Consider the following 21,788-nt stretch of genomic DNA (forward strand, 5'->3'; position numbering starts at 1 on the left):
CTCATACAAAGTGCATCAATTGTCCCCTTTCATGAACAAGCAGAGAAAAACTACAAACCTGTTTCCATTCACCAGGATATACATGATGTGGCGCAGCTATATTAGTACTACCGTGTGCCAGATAAAAGCTTGAAGACAATACTTATGACTTGTTGACCCAAGCACGTCCCATGGTAGACGATTTAATTTGCATATATCCGATGGTCGAAATAAGCCTTTAGTTCCTTATGGACTAGTAAGGCACGTTTTCACCAACTCGACTTTAAGGTAGATTGCGTCTCAGAACAGATTTTCAGTCACTCAAAGCACAGAGTAATATCATAGACAGAGTGGCAACACTTGCATGCCTTTTGTTCCATGGTCGTCTCGGTAGACTATTGGCTTTTCATATTAAAATGAGCTTCAAAGGTGTTAAACTTTTTGGAGGCTTGGTTTGTGGTTGATAATTACACGAGATTATGCGAAACATACGACGAGATGGCATCGTACTGCCAGTCGCGTAGCAACCATAGTTACTTTGTGAGCTCTCAGGCCAGAAACCACTGCCTCACGCCAATCAAAACATAACACGCCAGCAGTTTCATAAACATGTCCTTTCTTGGCGCACGTGTAAAAGATGGTGTTACTGACCGTAAACCATTGAGTAAAACCAGACAGTATCGATAAAAGACTTTCAAATTTGGTTCAAACACACTCATTATATATTCATAAAAATATGAGAGGAATTTTTAAAACGGTAAAATCCACTTTCCTGAAGCTCAAAACACTCCCGTTTTTGCCAGCACATCCATTCCGATCAGCACCACACGACAACAACAACACAAACTTTGTCGAACATACTTTCGCTTAACAATTGGTGAAAATCCGAAAATTACCGAAGGTGCATGGTCGGCACTCTTCGGAAAAGAGAGCCAAGAGCTTCGTGAGGCGAGGCAAACATGGATTGCTTACGTAACCGCTTCACGCCTTAAACAATAGCTGTTGCCACTCTGTGTATGATATTACTCTCTGCTCAAATCTTTACAATTCCTTTCTTATGTACTGCTTGTGTGAGTTCATTTTGAATGCCTTAGAGGAGAGGAAGTTCGACAATCTTGTTTTTGTAATTTTTAACATTTATAAAATATGAGTTCATACACGGACGGCGGCCATTTCGTTTCGCAAATGTCGGCAAATGTTAGGCAATTTGTATCAAGTAACAAAATTTGGGTAGCTACCCAGATTTTTTAATTCTGGTAATGAAGAAAAATGGTATAAGTTTCATTCATGAAAGTTTGACACTAACTACAAATTTCACTCTGAAATACCCGTAAGAAGTGAAACCTAGGCTATGTAATAATATTTCACATTTTCTATCGTAAAGGACGCTGACAATTGCCCGAAGCCACAGTTCCTCTGGCTTTTCATTTCTACAGCGTTTTCAACCATGAAAGTGTATGGCGATACGCCAATTGTTGTGCTTGACGACATACCTGTTCGGGTATTGCCGCCACTTGGACTACTGTTGTTTCATGCGAGGTCTGCTCTAAATGTACCTCTCCGATCGATGTAGCTGTTGGGAAAAAAGACAAGAGTTTGTCTTAGCTCATGCGTCACTGCAGGTGTGAATCAAGCAAAGTGGAAGCCTTGAGCGTATTACAACAACATCTTTTCTGAAATAAACTGAGGGGGGATACTGTTTTCTCCTACATGACAACACAATATTTTTAGGTAACTCACATATTTCCTGTGACATGCTGGAAGAGTGTTTCTCGGACTAAATATTCGGCTCTTTGGGTAAATTTCAGGAAGTGTCTTCCTTGTTCTTCAGGGGTCACGTGACTATCATCCGTCGCGTTGTGGTGTCTACTATGTATATGATATAACATATTCAGGTAGGTAGACAGTGAGATATGTCATTATATCAAGTCAAGGGCTCAATCGAACGTCCTGTCGGCATCGTCCGACACTATACATCGACCAACATTTTTACTTGGCCCATTTGCCTCTATAGGGTGACAACGTACAGGACACAAAATCCAAGGTTCCGCTTGAGAATTTTTGATGACATTGACAATTGACGTTCACATAGTCAATGGTGATGATAAGTTTGTGTATAACACACAATTTGAGAACACTCAAAGGCAATCAAAGGGCATAAATATGATGTTATTGAGACGAGTATGGTTCGTGATATCAGCAGATAGTGAACATTTTTCGGGATCTCTAATATCCGAGACTCAGCAGGACTTTAAAGAAAAACGACCGTATAAGTAACTTAAAATTATTAAAGTTAACTTCGAATTAAAAGTAAGCGAATACGGCAATGTGTCTGATGATTTCTAATCTAGTTAAAAATAAATCATTTGCAAGCCTAAAGTCTAAATAATACATTTCCAACCTACCTCTTTTCAAATACTTTGGTAGTCCCAAGTCATTAAAAGACGGGGCGTTCGTCCTTTCATGTACAGGTGTTGTGTCTTGTTAAAATTAATAGGGCTCACCTGTAAAGGCTCTTCGCTGCGGATAAGTTCGATTAAAATGGATTCAAAGATCGCAACTAGCAATGGATAATATAGTTATTCGATAGTTTTCGCTAACAGAGTCAAGCCGTGGTTCTTTACGCCGCGTGATCCCGCGCTGGTGAAAGTTCATTGGAGAACACGTGTATAGTGCGTAATGCTGAAGTTAAAAATGTGGAGTTCTGTGTTACGGTAAGCTCACCCAAAACGTCTGCGTCAATTATTGGACCAACCCACAGCGGAAAATAGTGGTTCACGCATTCATGATGTCTCGGCTTGATTATTGCGATAGTCTTTTGCGTACAGTCACAGTGATTTTTAAATATTAATTGTGACATGTAAATTCAAGATCAAGAGCCGCGTTGATGTTTATGATCGGATTATCGTATTATCTTTACTATTGTATGATCAAAGCCATGCCTTAAAGATAATTTTTAAATACATATTCTAAAAGTAGGAGGAGGAATACAACGAATAAGGCAGGCGGACAGAACGTCCAACGAGCAACTTAAGACACTTAGACGATGGGAGAGCGTATCCTGGGCAATGCGAACTGTCAAGCTTGTCTACTGAGAAATAAAGTCTATGTAGTTCCACTTGACGAACTCTGGACGTCTCGTGCCGTTAATATTTTGAAGACTCCCAGTACCTCTCAACAGGCCAAGATAAGTCAACGAGTAAATAACGAACAAGCACGTACAAACGAATACTATTAAGCGGTGGAGAATCCGGGTACAAAGCAAACTGTACGAAGTAGAGGTAGTATTTCACTGACAACGATGGCGACAAAAAGAATTGGATGCTATGAAATGATCATTGGAATTGGATTAAGAGATTAACACTGTATATAAATGAATGCTAAAAGATCATCTCAGCCGATCAACGTACGCCGAATAACGAAGAGCAATGCCACGTGGTGTGCAACTCACCGACCTGAAATGGCCCGTGAGTATTGTAATGAAGTTTGAAGCATCAAGGACACTGCGAACTCTAATTACCAATGAACTCTCGATGAACTCTAACTACGATCTCGCAGTGAACATTCGTTTGTACTAACATACTTCTTATAAGGTAAAATATAGTATAGAGATTAATGACTTGTAAGAATTACTATTTTGTACGCTTAGCTAATTGCAACGCAATAGTCAGAATTCGATGAAGCATTGTATTTTTAGGGTTAAATTTTCGAGTAATCTCACAATCAATCAGGAAAATGTTGTTTCAGTGTTTACTGAAGACTCTCTTCGATCATACAGCCAGCGTAAAAGCATTAATCACTGACCAGACCAAACAATCGATAAATTCACCTGCCAAATTCATCATGGTGTGGATTTACATGACTGATTAAGAGTATGAATTGCGGGCGGCCCTATCTAATTGGGTGTGTGTATGGCGTAATTCCACCACTTGAATAATTTATATTCTTTTTTATATAACCCGACTGGTGTCATGTCGAAAAATAAACAAACTTCAAAAGGAATATTGAAAAGGAGCATTTTTTGTTTTGCGTACCTACTATATGAAACTTTGAAACTTTCTGCTGGAATTTGCAATCCTCGATACTATAAATTAGTTATTGGGTTAATGTCTGTATGGCATATTGCTGTGTTATTTCTTACACTTATTGCTTTGATACAGTGTAAAATTTTTAGAAGTATTGACATTTTTATAAGTATTGACATTGACTTTACAAATACACTTGAGTAAAAGAGTTTAGGAATCCAAGGCTTTGTTTTCGTTGGCCCCGATTAATCTGAAGAAGATACGCGATTGTTCCTAGCTGAGAATGAACACCCTTACTTTTTGAACTGCATTTAAGCATACCTACCTGTGGAGGCTTCTCATCAAAAAATTGACCTCAGGTGGCTGTTTGTCGGGAAAAGATCAATGTAAGCTAATCTGCAAAACAATTTTATTTATTTGAATTTCAAGAGAAAAAAAACAGGAAATTTCGGCCATTTTGGGACTTTTTTGCCCGGCGGAGCTTTTCTTTTCTTTCGGGTACCCGAAACGCCCTCATACGACGAATCTGCTTAATTGAGAGAGACAAAGGAGACAAAGGATATCGGGTAACCAAAGCACAGCGTATGACAGTCAACTGACTCATCTATACAAAGGATCCACCCAAACTCGAAAAAGTTCAGACACAGCACAAACACAAAGATACAAAACAAATATTTTCTCTACTTTGGATTGACATTGGCTCACTAAGGGGCCATTGACCTTACAAGTACACTGGGGTAAAATAGTTTTAATGCAGGGCTTTGCTTCTGTTGGTCCCAACCCGAGGCTACGGTATTGGACACTGTACGTCATTAAAGGAGAAATAATGTTTTCCATTGCCATTCAACACCTCTACGGGGTCTGGTTTCACTTCCTTGCTGTAAATAGAATATGTGTGATCAGTCTTCCGGTGTTTCGCTGTATATGGGATGTGACCTTGGCCCATGCTTGCGAATATCGAGACGAAGAAACGAAAGTGTATCACAGTCATTGTGACATGAATGACATCATATGCTAAGATAGAATCACTTAATATCAAAGGAAAGTACGCACTTTCAACAGTCTTATACAAAAAATTCAAATCTGGCGATCGAACGTATAGAGGAGTAGGTTACATACAAATCACGGAAGAGCTCATGGAATTTATTTTTCAAAACTAATATGAACACTCATTTTCTAATTAATCCAGGGAACGAGACTAATATCAGTGATCTGTGTCTCGCACAGCGAGGGATCTCCTAAAGTCAGTCTGTCTCTCTCTCTCTCTCTCTCTCTCTCTCTCTCTTTCTCTCTCTCTCTCTCTCTCTCTCTCTCTCTCTCTCTCTCTCTCTCTCTCTCTCTCATCACAGGAGATCATTATATGGCCTTCGTAAGAAACAATTTTCCTGTTTCTATCAAGTTGCCAAACATTCAACTGTTACATGGTGCTTTAGTATCTAATGAAAAAGGTGAATAAATACATCGATTTTTGTAAAATGTGCTTCTGAAATATACCTACACTTTCTCCTTTTCTGACTTATTACAGCCAGTTGAAGGTCAACTATGACTAAAGGATTTTATGATACTGTTATTTATTTCAGCCTAATATAATTTGACACCTAAATCGGTTACAGCTACATTTTTAGAAATGCATATATGGTCAATTTAAATGGACAATAAATTTAATATGTTCAACTGTTTCAAAACAAATAATACTTTGTTAAGCAAAAATAAAATATCAATTATATGCTAAAGCGTATGCTAATACGATAACGCACATTTTAGTAGGCTAATAATTTTTCAGAAATAAGACAAGAAAGAATCGGAGACAATTTGGTGCACCATGTCTTGTCGATTTTCAAGGATGTTAAAGGGTCTGCAAATATTGCAAAAGTTGAAGACTCTCAAACTGATACTAGTAAATCGTTGATGTATGCCATATTGACGTTTAGCAGAAATTAATAGAATCTACTTCGATGTTTGATTTATATTTTGACATTGAACCTAAAACTGAATATCCATATGTGTTGTCTTGTTTATGTACATGCGGAGAAGGGTGATCATGTATACCGCTCGTGCGGACTGAATATCGGTGAAACATTTTGCTGAATCAGTTCTACACAGCCAATGAAGTCATCATTGAATCGGAACAATAAAAAAATGTGTACAAATTTCGTAATTGCCTGAGTTCAAAGCATGCCGATCTAGGAATCAAATATACGTTTCAGTATACTTTATCTGCTCTGGGTCAGACTTATCAGGCCTTAGAGATCAAGCACAAAACTAGACACGTGTACGTCGGTATGTATGCCGCCAGCATATACCCTTTTATGCGTTTCACAGGTTAAGGTAGAATGCGCCCCCGGGACTAATATTCGGACTCTCAAACTTTTTCAATTCTTCTCTGATCTACCACTTGTTGGGGATCATTTTGAAGCCCTTTAGGCTCTGAGTTGGAAAAACTTTTACCGTCTTAGCTTTTTGCAAATCGAAAATTTTATCTTTCCCCCAAAGAGTTAACACAGGGATGGCGGTCATTTTGAATTTCAAATATCGGTAAATCTTCAGTAATTTGTTTCTCTAGCACCAAATTTGCACATTGACCCCAAATTTTTGATCTTGATTTTTGAAAGTGAAGGTTGAAAGATTCCTTGAAAAAAATTTGAGCGAAAGGTTAAACCTATTATTTTCGAGGCGCATACTGCCTTAATCTAAACTGCTACGATCACGATCAGAGTGGTTAGAAGAATTACACCAAGGATGACGGAGGCAATAATGAGATACTTCGCATACTTTGAGGAGCGTTCGGCCCTCTCTCGATCTCCCATCGACACCGAGCGACGAACCTGTGTGGAAAAAAACAAGAACAGAACACTTACATCATGGCAGTGTAAGCTGAATATGCCTATTAGTAGTATACTATTGTTACTATAATATTTAAAAGATCAAGTAAAACCCCCGCAACATTCCTTTCTACCACAAGAAGTGGCTTTAAATGACCTTGCTAACTATGTCCTTTAGGATATTAGTACCTGAGAACCCGATATTTTACTTTAATAGCTTTAATTGGTGTTACAGTATTAATCTGAATGATAGACCAGAGGCCATTCACTACATTGTTAGAATGAATGCAGTGTTACGAAATAAAAGAGCTGCAATAGTTGTTTTTAAAGGCATATACCCGTTTGGCTGTTTTGTCACAGAGTTTTTATTTTTGCTGGGATGTTTGCTGGTTTTCGTTTTTTGTGTTTGCTGATTGTTGATTTTTTTCTGATTTCATTTCATTGCCGATTCTAATCGACTTTTCTTCAGTTGTAACCTGTATAGCCTGGTGTGCGAACAGCAATATTGCCCTCTTTCGGGCGTACACGCATAAAATTATTCAAAATTTCTTGTAATACACAAACATTCAGAGTTTAATGAGAAGCTGCTAAAATAATCAACATATCTATGAAGTACGTGTTTTCAGAGGTTGGAGGTAACGTAATTTTGGCTTACATCGAGTGACTTGATTATAGCGGCAACTCCGAGGGGCCAAAAGCAGAAAATACAAGCCAGTATCGACCAAATCAAGTAATCGTTAGGAGGGTTATTCATCTGTTGAGCGTAATGCTGGTGAGCATGGACGACATTCGGCTGTCCAGGACCAGGTTGCACCTGTATGGAATCGAAACAAATTAGAGAACTTTAATTCGTGAATATATTGTTAGTCAAGTTAATCCCGTATAACTGTACTCAATAAAGCTGCTTCGTAAGACTCTAACTTTGTCTAAAAGTTGCCTCTGAAGTGGCCCGGTAATAATTTTTGCTCTCGCTGTTGTGCAATAAACTGAGCGTAATCTCGTCCAGATCTCAGCGAGAGTTGAGGAAACAAGCAATTATGGTGGATAAAAAATTGGTAGTCAACAGCATAGTCGAAAAGATCAAAATATAGGAATATCTCTTTGGAACAAGATATATGTCGTTCGTGTTAGTTATTCTGTCTATATAGGCCTACTTAATGATATGATAGGTCTAAGGTGCTAGCAATGTAAATGACAAGATGGTGGAAAGATTAAAAATTTCGTAGAGATCCTTTGACCGTGATTAATTAGCTGGTCGAGAGAACATATAAGCAAGTAGAAAATTGGGACGTAACTTGGACTCGTAACTTTGAAGTTTGCCTTTTTTAAAGTGATACCCACAATTTTCAAAGACAAAATATCGGCTTTCATTCTGCGTTGGTGACGTACATGACACGTGGGTGTAAGCACCCAATAGAACAGCCAATACGATACATGTAGTTGCGTTTTATTCTTGTGCAATGATTTGTACATGATTTGAGAGCAGTACCTGGAAAAATTGTATCAATTAAATCATGGAAAAAGTGATGTAGATTGCGTCTCGGAAACAGATATTCAGACATATTCTTTTCTTATGTACTGCTTGGTGAGTTCATTTTGGAGATCTTGAAGTATAGGAAGTTTGATCATCTTCAGTGTTTTTGTGAACTGAACATTGAGAAATTGTTTTCTAAATCATCGCGTTAGGGATTGTGGCCATTTTGTCTCGCAAATTTCGGTAAATTTAGATACATTGTATCCAGTCCCAAATTTGCGTGATCACCCTGATTTTTTGTATTCCTATAATGAAGAAAAATGGTTTCAAGTCTCGTTTATGAAAATTCGAGCAAAGGTCTTTCACTTTAGAGGTGTGTTTACACTAACTACAGAGTTCTCCCTAAAATATCTGTAGGAATATGACATCAAATCGATTCCAGCAATCATTATCATTCAAGGCAAATAAATTACCAGGTCCAATAAACAGTAAAAACAAACACACAAAGAAACATAAGATCACTGAAAAATCGGTAGTACAATCTTGAACCACTATATAAGTGGTGGTACCAGGTGTCCGGAATGGGTAAGCGTACCCTGCTAGCATGCTACACCCGTCAAGATTGAACTAGTGTGACAAAGTTATTGTACGGTAATTCAGCTATCTGCTAAATTACTGTTCTGAGTCAAAGTCGGGAATACTGTCTTTCATCATCTGAGTGACAGATTTGCCATATTTAGATATAAGATCTCCATATCTACCATAGAACTTCTTAAAAGATCTAACCAACCTACTTTGTGAAAATCCTTGTCTCACCAGTTTTAAGACTAATAAGCTGTGTCTCTCTTTGAAAATCTCCATATGAATCACAAGCTCTACAGTATCTCAGTAGTTGTGAAATGTACACACCATAAGCTGGACTCGACGGAATATTACTGGTCAAGTAGGGAAAGTTAATGATTTCAAAATTAAAATCATCCCTTTTATCATACAACTTGGTGTGTATTGCATTGTGTCTAATTTCAATAAATAGATCAAGATACGATGCTGAGTTCATGCTCTCCGTTGTTTCTTTAATTTCTAATTCATCTGGATATATGTGATGGAGGTAATTAGAAATTCCAGGATTGTTCAAACTGATGAGATCATCAATATATCTATAGGTATTATTAAAGGACTTTGCAACTCTTTTAGATCCTGAACTATGAAGAGTCTGCATGAACTCAGCTTCATATGAATACAAAAATAAATCAGCAAGAAGTGGTGCACAGTTTGTACCCATAGGAATGCCTATAGTTTGCCTGAATGTCATACCGGCAAATGAGACATATATGTTGTCAATTAGGAAGTGTAGCATCTTAATTACTTCCGTATCAGTGTATTTGCATTTGGCATCACTGTTGTTACTAAAATAGCCTGAATTGTGTTTGATGACAATGTAATCATACCTACGACTGCCATTCTTGTAAAAGAAGGCCTGCTTAACCAATGATGACAACCTAGTTTTAAGCTTGTTGTGTGGGATGGTGGTGTAAAGTGTAGAAAAATCAAATGTGCGGATTGAACCATACTTGCTTTTGTTGGTATCTAGAGTATGTAATAATTCTTTAGAATTTTTCAATATCCACATCTGATTAATCCCACTCGTTTCATAAACCTTGTCACAATATGTATCAGACCAGATTTGATGGTTGACAAAATTGTGGTCAAGAGTTGTGACAAGCGTTTGGTTGTACATCTGCTGCAACCTGCTATAAAACGTTGCTTATATGGATTCTTATGGATTTTGGGAATCCAATATAGTCGAGGTAGAACATTGTCATCATTTGATAGCTTGATGCCAAATGCATTCAAAACCGATGAATGATTATCAAATATTTCCTGTTTGGACAGGCTTGATGGACAGTAGGTGGTATTACTGTCACCTGAATTAATTTTCAGTTCATTCATCAAACACTGAATGTAGAATTGCTTGCAGACAAAAATGATGTTATTAGAAGCTTTGTCTGCAGGCACGACAACATATTTATCATGCAATGCATCTAGGCATTCACGTATGGTGGAGTCATCAAATGAAGATGTTGTCTTGATGACAGTATATGAAGAACGAAGACGTGATATACGTTTCTGAACTTTATCTCTGACAGTACGTAACCAGTCAGAGAGGCACTCAACGTCTTCATCTTCTACAGAGGCCCACTTCTTTGCATAAGTCTCGGCAGCATCCATAATGATTTTAAAATTATAGTTCCAGTTTATGGTTGGTGGCTCACGATATTTAGGGCCATACTGGAACAACTGCCGAAGTTTATTATTCGTGACGATGTTTAGGTCACCAGTTATTACATGACCATACGGCTTGTAACAAAAGGAAGATGACGTGCAATCACAAGTAATGTCATGAATGTTCTCCAGGTCTAGATCCTTTAAAACCTTGTTGTAATTAAATAGTTTCCTACCTATAGTTCTAGAATAGCTGTAGGAAACTATAGGTGGTTCTTGAAATTTAAAATGTGGAGGAACTTTATCAATGACATCCTTGTTGTGTAAAATATTGCTGATATTAATACTGTCATTCCTTTGTTGACAAACCGTACAGGAAAAACATCCTCTGCTGACTGTTGATGCTGTCCGTCCGAACAGGTCTAAATAGCCGATGATGGCCTATATCTATAATAATAGATATTAACCGATGTTCGGGTGTTTCCAGATTGTAATTCATGTTATCAACAGTCAACAAAAGCGATCTTAACTTTTGCAAGGAACATCCAAACAGCTCAGTTCTTATTTTGTGAACACCAAAAGGTTGGTTAAGCATGGGTAAGAGATCACTGAACTGGGGATTTCTAGTGTTGTTACCATGTCTATGACCATGACTTCGTCGTCTTCTCGGACGAGAGTTGAACAAACCATGACATTGACAGATTTCCTCTAGGGCTTGATAGATTACCCACACCTAGAACATTGTCATTACAGCCATATGGCATAGCTGTGCCGAGTTCAGTGATCCAATGGTGTTCACGCTGTTTGCGATAGCTCCTGCTTAGTTTAGAACTATTGGAAGGATGGTAGATTTTTTCCAATATTCTAACTTTCATGTTTAAAACTGAATGTAGAGGATTATTAAAGTGGGTGTATAGGCAGGTAGGCAAATTGTTATTTATGCCAGACCTATGCCCACACATCCTCTTTGAAAGTTTTTCCCCGGTCTCTCCAACATATATTAAACCACACAAAGAACACTCTATGCCATAGATGATGTTTTTAGATTGGCAAGAGAGTGGTTCAAATGCCTTTGTGTGGTAAGTCTTTTTGGATAGATTACTCTGTGTCACAGTATCTGAAATAAGAATGTTGCAAGTTTTGCAGTTTCTAGTAGTACACGGTGACACAGAGCAATCACATTCTATATTTCTTTGAGTATGTCCGATATTATAATCCGAGGGCTCCGTCCAGCTAATGGATTGTTTGCCCTAAACAAACCATCAGGGGTAGTTTTATTTTTCCGGTCTCGACCCAAACCGGTATTTACTTTATATTTACTCATGACATTTGGTTGTGGAAGTACCAGGCTATTGACATGCTCGGGGACTTGCATCCACCAGCAGACATGTCCACCTGGGTGTGGCAATATGACATCAAATCGATTCCAGCAATCATTATCATTCAAGGCAAATAAATTACCAGGTCCAATAAACAGTAAAAACAAACACACAAAGAAACATAAGATCACTGACAAAATCGGTAGTACATCTTGAACCACTATATAAGTGGTGGTACCAGGTGTCCGGAATGGGTAAGCGTACCCTGCTAGCATGCTACACCCGTCAAGATTGAACTAGTGTGACAAAGTTATTGTACGGTAATTCAGCTATCTGCTAAATTACTGTTCTGAGTCAAAGTCGGGAATACTGTCTTTCATCATCTGAGTGACAGATTTGCCATATTTAGATATAAGATCTCCATATCTACCATAGAACTTCTTAAAAGATCTAACCAACTTACTTCGTGAAAATCCTTGTCTCACCAGCTTTAAGACTAATAAGCTGTGTCTCTCTTGAAAATCTCCATATGAATCACAAGCTCTACAGTATCTCAGTAGTTGTGAAATGTACACACCATAAGCTGGACTCCACGGAATATTACTGGTCAAGTAAGGAAAGTTAATGATTTCAAAATTAAAATCATCCCTTTTATCATACAACTTGGTGTGTATTGCATTGTGTCTAATTTCAATAAATAGATCAAGATACGATGCTGAGTTCATGCTCTCCGTTGTTTCTTTAATTTCTAATTCATCTGGATATATGTGATGGAGGTAATTAGGAATTCCAGGATTGTTCAAACTGATGAGATCATCAATATATCTATAGGTATTATTAAAGGACTTTGCAACTCTTTTAGATCCTGAACTATGAAGAGTCTGCATGAACTCAGCTTCATATGAATACAAAAATAAATCAGCAAGAAGTGGTGCACAGTTTGTACCCATAGGAATGCCTATAGTTTGCCTGAATGTCATACCGGCAAATGAGACATATATGTTGTCAATTAGGAAGTGTAGCATCTTAATTACTTCCGTATCAGTGTATTTGCATTTGGCATCACTGTTGTTACTAAAATAGCCTGAATTGTGTTTGATGACAATGTAATCATACCTACGACTGCCATTCTTGTAAAAGAAGGCCTGCTTAACCAATGATGACAACCTAGTTTTAAGCTTGTTGTGTGGGATGGTGGTGTAAAGTTTAGAAAAAATCAAATGTGCGGATTGAACCATACTTGCTTTTGTTGGTATCTAGAGTATGTAATAATTCTTTAGAATTTTTCAATATCCACATCTGATTAATCCCACTCGTTTCATAAACCTTGTCACAATATCGTACCAGACCAGATTTGATGGTTGACAAAATTGTGGTCAAGAGTTGTGACAAGCGTTTGGTTGTACATCTGCTGCAACCTGCTATAAAACGTTGCTTATATGGATTCTTATGGATTTTGGGAATCCAATATAGTCGAGGTAGAACATTGTCATCATTTGATAGCTTGATGCCAAATGCATTCAAAACCGATGAATGATTATCAAATATTTCCTGTTTGGACAGGCTTGATGGACAGTAGGTGGTATTACTGTCACCTGAATTAATTTTCAGTTCATTCATCAAACACTGAATGTAGAATTGCTTGCAGACAAAAATGATGTTATTAGAAGCTTTGTCTGCAGGCACGACAACATATTTATCATGCAATGCATCTAGGCATTCACGTATGGTGGAGTCATCAAATGAAGATGTTGTCTTGATGACAGTATATGAAGAACGAAGACGTGATATACGTTTCTGAACTTTATCTCTGACAGTACGTAACCAGTCAGAGAGGCACTCAACGTCTTCATCTTCTACAGAGGCCCACTTCTTTGCATAAGTCTCGGCAGCATCCATAATGATTTTAAAATTATAGTTCCAGTTTATGGTTGGTGGCTCACGATATTTAGGGCCATACTGGAACAACTGCCGAAGTTTATTATTCGTGACGATGTTTAGGTCACCAGTTATTACATGACCATACGGCTTGTAACAAAAGGAAGATGACGTGCAATCACAAGTAATGTCATGAATGTTCTCCAGGTCTAGATCCTTTAAAACCTTGTTGTAATTAAATAGTTTCCTACCTATAGTTCTAGAATAGCTGTAGGAAACTATAGGTGGTTCTTGAAATTTAAAATGTGGAGAACTTTATCAATGACATCCTTGTTGTGTAAAATATTGCTGATATTAATACTGTCAATTCCTTTGTTGACAAACCGTACAGGGAAAAACATCCTCTGCTGACTGTTGATGCTGTCCGTCCGAACAGGTCTAAATAGCCGATGATGGCCTATATCTATAATAATAGATATTAACCGATGTTCGGGTGTTTCCAGATTGTAAACCTAGGGTAGTAGGTTATAATATTTCACATTTTCTATCGTAAAGGACATCGATATTACCCGAACCGACAGTTCCTCTGGCGTTTTGTATATATTTGTCTGTATGGTTTCGGAGTACAAAACGTTTTCATTCGTGAAAGCGTATTGCGATATGCAAATTGCTGTGCTTGACGACATACCTGTACAGGTGGTGTCGTCGTATGGTAGACTGGCGGTGCTCCATATGGGGAGCTCTGGTATGAATGTCCGTCTCCGATCAATGTCGCTGTTGGGGAAAAAAGACAAAAAGTTTGTCTCCGTTTATATATGACAGAAGGTATGAAACAAGCAAAGTGAAAACGGAAGCCGTGAGCATATTACAACAACTCCTATTTTTGAAAAAGAAATAAACTGAGAGGGGATACTGTCACCTGTCCATGGCAACACAATATTTTGAGGTGCCTTACTCACATTTTTCCTGTGACATGCTGGAAGAGTTGTTCTCGAACTAAATTTTCGGCTCTTTGGGTAAATTTGAGGAAGTGTCTTTCTTGTCGTTAAGAGATCACGTGACTATCATCACGTGGTAACTGTCGCGTTGTGTGTCTATCATCTACATGGTTTAGCATATTCAGACAGGCAGACAGTGAGAGATATCCTTATATCCAGTCCAGGGATCAATTGAACGTCCTGTCGGCACAGTCCGATACTATAAATCCAGCAACATTTTTGCATGGCCCATTTGCTTCTTTAAGCTAACAACGTACAGGAGACAAAAATTCAAGGTCCCGCTTGGGAATTTTTCACGACACTGACAATTGAGGTCCACGTATACCCAATGGTGATGATAACTTGGTGTATAGCAACAATTTCAGAACACTCACAGGTAATCGGAGGTCAAAAATCTGATTTATTTAAGGAGTATGTTTCATGATATCAGCATATAGTGAACATTTTGCTGGATATCTAATGCCCGAGACTCGACAGGACTTTAAACAAATAAAATTAAAATTACTAAAGTTAATTTCGAATTAAAAGTAAGTGAATTCGGCAAATGTCTGATGATGATTATTAATCGAGTTGAAAGTAAATAATTCTTAAGTCTACCTAACATTTTTCCGACCTACCTCTTGTCAGATACTCGGAACGTCACCAGGTCATAAGAAACAGCGTTCATACTTAACAAGGGGTACAGGGTGTCGTGTCTTGTTGAAAATTTTAGAGCTCACCTGTGAAATACCTTCGCTGCGGATAAGTTCGGCCAAAAATGGATTTAAAGGTCACACCTAGCAATGGATAAAGGAGTATTTCGATAGTTTACGCGTCTAAAGGGGTGCACTCCCTACAATGTCTCCCTTGATCGCTAACACAGTTTAGTCGTGGTTCTTTACATCAAACCAGAAAGTAAAAACTTCTTGGATGTGACATTTAATCTGAATGACGGCAAGTTTTATCAGTATCGTAAACCAAACTACCAAACAATGTATGTTCACAATCAGTCAAATCATCCGCCAACTATAATTAAACATATACATGACGCAATAAGCAAACGCATCTCAACGATATCCAGTGATAAGAGCATCTTTGACAAATATAAAGGTCAGTGGGTGAAAACACTTTATAATGACACCCAGAGCTAGCTGTATTCCGTACAAAGGTTGGTGCTCTGAATATTTTAATCTTCAAAGAGGTGTCAGGCATGACTGTTGTTTGTCAGCTCTGTTATTTGTATTGGCGATCGAGATATTAGCATGTAAAGTTAGGTATGACAAAAGCATCAACGGTTTCAAATTGCCTGGTCCACACAACAAAATACGTGAAGCAAGGTTTCATTATTAGCAAATGACACAACTATTTTTGTTGAAGATATTGCCTCTGTTGAATCAGTTCTTACAGTGATGGAAAACTTTTACAAATGTAGCGGGTTAAAGCTGAATAAGAAGAAAATGGCAGGAGTTCTGTTGGGCAAGCTTAGACACTGGGATGTGAAAGTTGGTGACATTATTTAGACTACAAACCCTGTGAAAACACTGGGTGTATATTTTGGTAATGATGATTTACTGTGCAAGAAATTAAATTGGGAAGAAAAGTAAAATCACTCGAAAATTTGTTAAATTCTGGGGAAGGCGACACCTTACAATTTATGGTCGTATCGTTATTTCAAAATCTCTTGCTGTATCAAAGATAATGTACCTTGCTTCTGTAATTGGTATACCAGAAGATGTCTGTCAGAAAGTCCAAAGTCTTATTGACATCTTTGTCAAACGAAAAAGAAAAATTTCAGACAAAGTGCTTGAAAGAGGTTACAAATGCGGACGTATCAAACATATCAATGTAAAATGTCAAGTGCAAACACTGCAGAGCTATGTGAGTGAAAAGATTAGTGGAAAGTAAAGACACGACATGGACAGCGTTACCATGGTCGTACTTTTATCTTGATAATAACGCTTATTTCAGTATATCCATTATCCTACCCCTGGACCTCACCAAAAATAGATACATTGCTTTCCCATGTCTGCCTGCCTGCCTGCCTGCCTGCCTGCCTGTCTGTCTTGTCTGTCTGTCTGTCTGTCTGTCTGTCTGTCTGTCTGTCTGTCTGTCTGTCTGTCTGTCTGTCTGTCTGTCTGTCTGTCTGTCTGTCTGTCTGTCCGTCCGTCTGTCTGTCTGTCTGTCTGTCTGTTTGTCTGTCTGTTTGTCTGTCTGTCTGTCTACCTATGTACTTTATAGTAAACATGTACACGTGAGTGCATGGTGCTATAACTCGTGGTTTCATTGAAGTTCTTCAAGACTCTTTATTGCCTTGTGTTCTACTCTTCTTAAGATTCCCGAAAGGTAGTTTGTTTTTTTATAAAGATTGATCAGCGTAGCACCTGTTCAAAGCGATATCTATTAAAATAAAGTACTACCTTGTTCAATGACGTGGTTGATTTTACCCGGGACTGGTGGCGCTGCCTACGGTAGCTCTACATTCGTTACACTGGGGGTGGAAACAAAGAGATCGATGAAAGATTATGGACTTTCACTTTTCATAAATTACATCTAGGCTTATATTTTCCTGTCGTAGCATATGAATTCAAGCAAAATAGTGGACATATGATAACTGAGGCGACCTTTGAATATGACAACAAACCGTAAGCCAACGCTTCTTCTTGTTTCTGTGCTTACTATATATGGAGAATATCAAGAGACGTGGCCAACTGACTTCTAGAATCAACTCACGCGATTTTCATCTGTAAAACGGACTATTTTTCTTTTCACAGGTGCACATCCAACAACCAATCATTGAGGTTAGAACAGAGAACTTACCGAACCACTACCTGATCTGCTCAGTTTTATCGTGTGTCTTTTGTTTCTGGCCACTTGGGTTGATTGCCATATATGCGTCACTAGACGTAAGGAAATTATGTTATCGTTTAAATCTCGTCTTTCTTCAAACTAGCCGTTAGCAGTCGAGAACTCACGATTTAATTTTCAAAACGGCTTAAAGGCATACAGTAACTTGTAATCTAAATATGCCCACATATGGTCAAAGGGGCGTTCCTTGGTATTCAAAATGCTCATGTGAGGGCGCTGTTTTTAAAAAGCGGCCCCCACTTAAAATTGTGATTGGTTAGATTTTCTCTATCCATGGTAACTGTGGCAAATTGGAACAGGTGACAGTATACCTTTAATGTAAAAAAAAGCCAAAACTTGGTTTGAATGGGTTTTAGAAAGTTCAACACGTTTTTGTCTTAAAGGTATCCCCGTCTTCGTATATTTTCCTTCTGACCTATTCTTGTAGGTTTGTTCCTTACATCCCCGAGGTTAATGGGAAGTTCACCAAGGATGATTTTTAAATATGTGGTAGCTCTATGGTCATTTACCCGGGAAAAACTATTTTCACCATTTATAACTGGCGCGATGTTTTACAAAAACCGATTAAAATGGTACAGGAGAAGTTGCCTATGTAATTTGAATCATGGGAAAAAAGCTCAGAGCCTGGAGCTTGCATAATGTGATATGGAGGGGACCATCTACGGACGGGGAGGGCCCCAACATTGTCTTCTCACAGTTACACTGTAGTAAACAGCAACACAAAATCTGACAGTGGACAGTTTATTATCAGTGAATCATCGTTTATGCAAGGATACTCAGTATAAACAGAAGTTATGTAAATACGCACAGACTGGTGTAAGCATGGGTGAGTGGACAATGCCATACCCATGGGAAAATGGTCCCTTCCATATCACATTATGCAAGCTCCAACCTTGGCGCTTTTTCCCATGATTCAAATTACATAGGCAACTTCCTGTACTATTTCTATCGGTTTTTTGTAAAAATCTTGCGAGTTATAAATGGCGAAAATAGCTTTTCCGGGGTAAGTGACCACAATGGTATTATGACCAATTCGAAATACGCGATGGTAAAAGATTGTCAAGGAGAGTTTTGGAACAGACAGTCAAACTCAATTGTGGGATATCTGGGACAATTACATCACCAAAGTTGAGAAGTAAACCACAGAGTCACTGTGGTAAAATAGCCACAGCAACTGATTAATTATCGTGAAATTTGGCGCCAAATGTAATGATGTAATCACTTCTCTTTGCAGACGATTCGCTCGAACCAGAAAGGTGATATACGTGGAGCACGATTCTCATCGGATGTTGCAATGAAGCTCAATATAGCATCTGTATTATTCGGTATCATATTTATAGCACTTGTTGCATATGCATGCCATCAATATCTGGCAGATAACATTTAATGAAGTACTCCAGTGCCCATCGGATTCAGTGTAATAGTATGACGTAATAGAAAGTAGGGGTAAAAATGAGAAATTTCGTTCTTGCCAGGATAGGACGATGCTCTAAAAGCGCCACCAACGTCCGAAAAGCAAGTACTTCTTGTGTACAGTCTGTGTTTTAAGTATTCTTATAAGAGCATTATTTGGAAAACATATAAGACTATTTGTGACTTGTAAATTTACAAAGCGTAAATCGTTCTTTCAACGTAGTACATAGTGAAAGATTATGCTAAGTTAATAAAATGTGAAAATTTGTATCTTTGAAAGATATGGACGAAATGAAAAATGTACTATGGCATATTTCACCTTCGAAGCTTTCAATTTCTTTACGTTTTCGTTCAGACCTCTGTTTTGTAAGTTTGTTATATCTGTTTATATCCATTACTCTCCTGAATTAGTTTTCGTACAGTTTTAATATGAAAAATACAGGAAAAGCAGACATGAATTACATTTACACATTAACATATTATTTTCAACAGGTCATTAGTATATCCGATTAGTAAAGTTCCAATGTGTGCGACCTAATGTGGCTTTCTGAAACTTATTTGTTTTGCCCCTGTATGGTACACACAAATGGTAGGAAAATTGTCGTTAGAGACGGCAACATTTATTTGTGCGGCACAAATGACAATTGCATCTACAGTTGATCACGCAGTCCCCTATATATATATATATATATATATATATATATATATATATATATATATATATATATATATATATATATATATATATATATATATATATATATATATATATATATATATATATATATATATATATATTCTCTCAAAAGCAGGCAGTATATCAACTTTTAAGTGCATTTTTTAAAGAAGATTGTATCTTACGTTGAATTCGTTTTTGAAAACCGTCTCGATAGGTACATTTACATTTGCAATCCAAAATTTATGGATACTCCATTTTCCAACTAAAATTAAAAATTGTACTGATTTTCTATGTGTGTCAGTAATGGTACTTACATTGCACTCTGTGAAAATAATATTTGATGGTGATATTTCAATTTCTTTCCCTACAAATCTTTTAATAACATTTTTTGCTTTGGTCCAGCATCTTACAGCAATTGAACAATTTAAAAATCTCTGTTCCAAGGAATCTATTTCTTGGCAAACTGAACACATCATGGTAATTTTTATCTTCCAAATATACAAATATTTGTTACATGGGAGTAGACGGTGCAAAAGCTTCCATTGGAACTCTTCATTTGTAATATCATACACATTTTTCGGATTCTCTAGGAGTTGCATTTAAATTGTGAAACCATTTCAAAAGCTGGTACATAGGGGGTTCTGTACGCTTTCGTATGAAAATGGAATACAGTGCCTTGCATGCAAATTTGTTCAGGGGAATTTTAAATCATTGACAGAAACCTCAAAATTATCATCTGTAGAAATCATGGAATAAAAACAACAATATTTCCTAGACCAGCCAAGTAAGAAGTGACGGTCTGCATGGTCCACACTTTGATTCATATCATACCAAGCGTTCAAAACATTAACATAGAAAACTGGAAAAACAGCTACAATACAATTTGGAACAACACGACATAGCGAATGTTGCTGTAATGTGTTATTATCAAGATAAAAGTACGACCATGGTAACGCTGTCCATGTCGTGTCTTTACTTTCCACTAATCTTTTCACCCACATAGCCTGCAGTGCTTGCACTTGACATTTTACATTGATATGTTTGATACGTCCGCATTTGTAACCTCTTTCAAGCACTTTGTCTGAAATTTTTCTTTTTCGTTTGACAAAGATGTCAATAAGACTTTGGACTTTCTGACAGACATCTTCTGGTATACCAATTACAGAAGCAAGGTACATTATCTTTGATACAGCAAGAGATTTTGAAATAACGATACGACCATAAATTGTAAGGTGTCGCCTTCCCCAAGAATTTAACAAATTTTCGAGTGATTTCACTTTTCTTCCCATTTAATTTCTTGCACAGTAATCATCATTACCAAAATATACACCCAGTGTTTTCACAGGGTTTGTAGTCCATTTAATGTCACCAACTTGACATCCTTGTGTCTACGCTTGCCCTACAGAACCCCTGTCGTTTCTTCTTATCCAGCTTTAACCCGCTACATTTGTGAAAGTTTTCCGTAACTGTAAGAACTGATTCAACAGAGGCAATATCTTCAACAAAAATAGTTGTGTCATTTGCTAATAATGAAATCTTTGCTTCACGTATTGTGTTGTTTGGACCAGGTAATTTAAAACCTTTGATGCTTTTGTCATACATAATTTTACATGCTAATATCTCGATCGCCAATACGAATAACAGGGCTGACAAAGAACAGCCCTGCCTGACACCTCTTTGAAGATTAAAGCATTCAGAGCACCAACCTTTGTACAGAATACAGCTCTGGGTGTCATTATAAAGTGTTTTCACCCACTGACCTTTATATTTGTCAAAGATGCCCTTATCACTGGATATTGTTGAGATGCGTTTGCTCATTGCGTCAGGTTTGTGTTTAATTATAGTTGTTGGATGATGCGACTGCTTGTGGACATACATTGTTTGGTCGTTTGGTTTACGATACGGATAGAACTTGCCGTCATTCAGATTAAATGTCACATCCAAGAAGTTTGTTACCTTCTGGTTTGATGTAAAGAACCACGACTAAACTGTGTTAACGATCAAGGGAGACATTGTAGGGAGTGCACCCCTTTAGACGCGTAAACTATCGAAATACTCCCTTATCCATTGCTAGGTGTGACCTTTAAATCCATTTTTGGCCGAACTTATCCGCAGCGAAGGTATTTCACAGGTG

The 21,788-nt window shown here is 37.7% G+C and overlaps 2 protein-coding genes across 2 annotated transcripts in view; one reads left to right on the forward strand and one right to left on the reverse strand.

Moving 5' to 3' along the window:
- LOC139119288 (trafficking regulator of GLUT4 1-like) overlaps nucleotides 1-19,433 on the forward strand; it is a 47,196-nt gene extending 27,763 nt beyond the window's left edge. The window contains exons 3-4 of the mRNA XM_070683031.1: nucleotides 17,469-17,600; nucleotides 18,797-19,433. Of these exons, the coding sequence (XP_070539132.1) occupies nucleotides 17,469-17,600; nucleotides 18,797-18,949 (285 nt within the window). The 3' untranslated portion in view covers nucleotides 18,950-19,433. The remainder of the gene's footprint in view (nucleotides 1-17,468; nucleotides 17,601-18,796) is intronic.
- On the reverse strand, nucleotides 5,563-14,761 carry LOC139118284 (proline-rich transmembrane protein 1-like). Its single transcript, XM_070681550.1, has 4 exons — nucleotides 14,680-14,761; nucleotides 14,409-14,494; nucleotides 7,482-7,640; nucleotides 5,563-6,829 (listed from the first exon to the last, which is right to left on the reverse strand). Exons 1-4 carry the CDS (start codon nucleotides 14,693-14,695, stop codon nucleotides 6,695-6,697), a joined length of 396 nt encoding a protein of 131 aa, XP_070537651.1. The 5' UTR covers nucleotides 14,696-14,761; the 3' UTR covers nucleotides 5,563-6,694.
- Nucleotides 19,434-21,788: the final 2,355 nt, after the last annotated feature.

Source organism: Ptychodera flava, chromosome 19 (genome assembly GCF_041260155.1).
Source record: "Ptychodera flava strain L36383 chromosome 19, AS_Pfla_20210202, whole genome shotgun sequence".
In the NCBI taxonomy this organism is placed as follows: Eukaryota; Metazoa; Hemichordata; class Enteropneusta; family Ptychoderidae; genus Ptychodera; species Ptychodera flava.

Excerpts from the sequence above, each read along its gene's own strand:
- LOC139118284 (XM_070681550.1), bottom strand. Across the intron at positions 7,641-14,408 it reads CGACGACACCACCTGTACAG|GTGCAACCTGGTCCTGGACA; the intron begins GTATGTCGTCAA and ends GATTCCATACAG. Across the intron at positions 6,830-7,481 it reads CTATAATCAAGTCACTCGAT|GTTCGTCGCTCGGTGTCGAT; the intron begins GTAAGCCAAAAT and ends TTTTCCACACAG.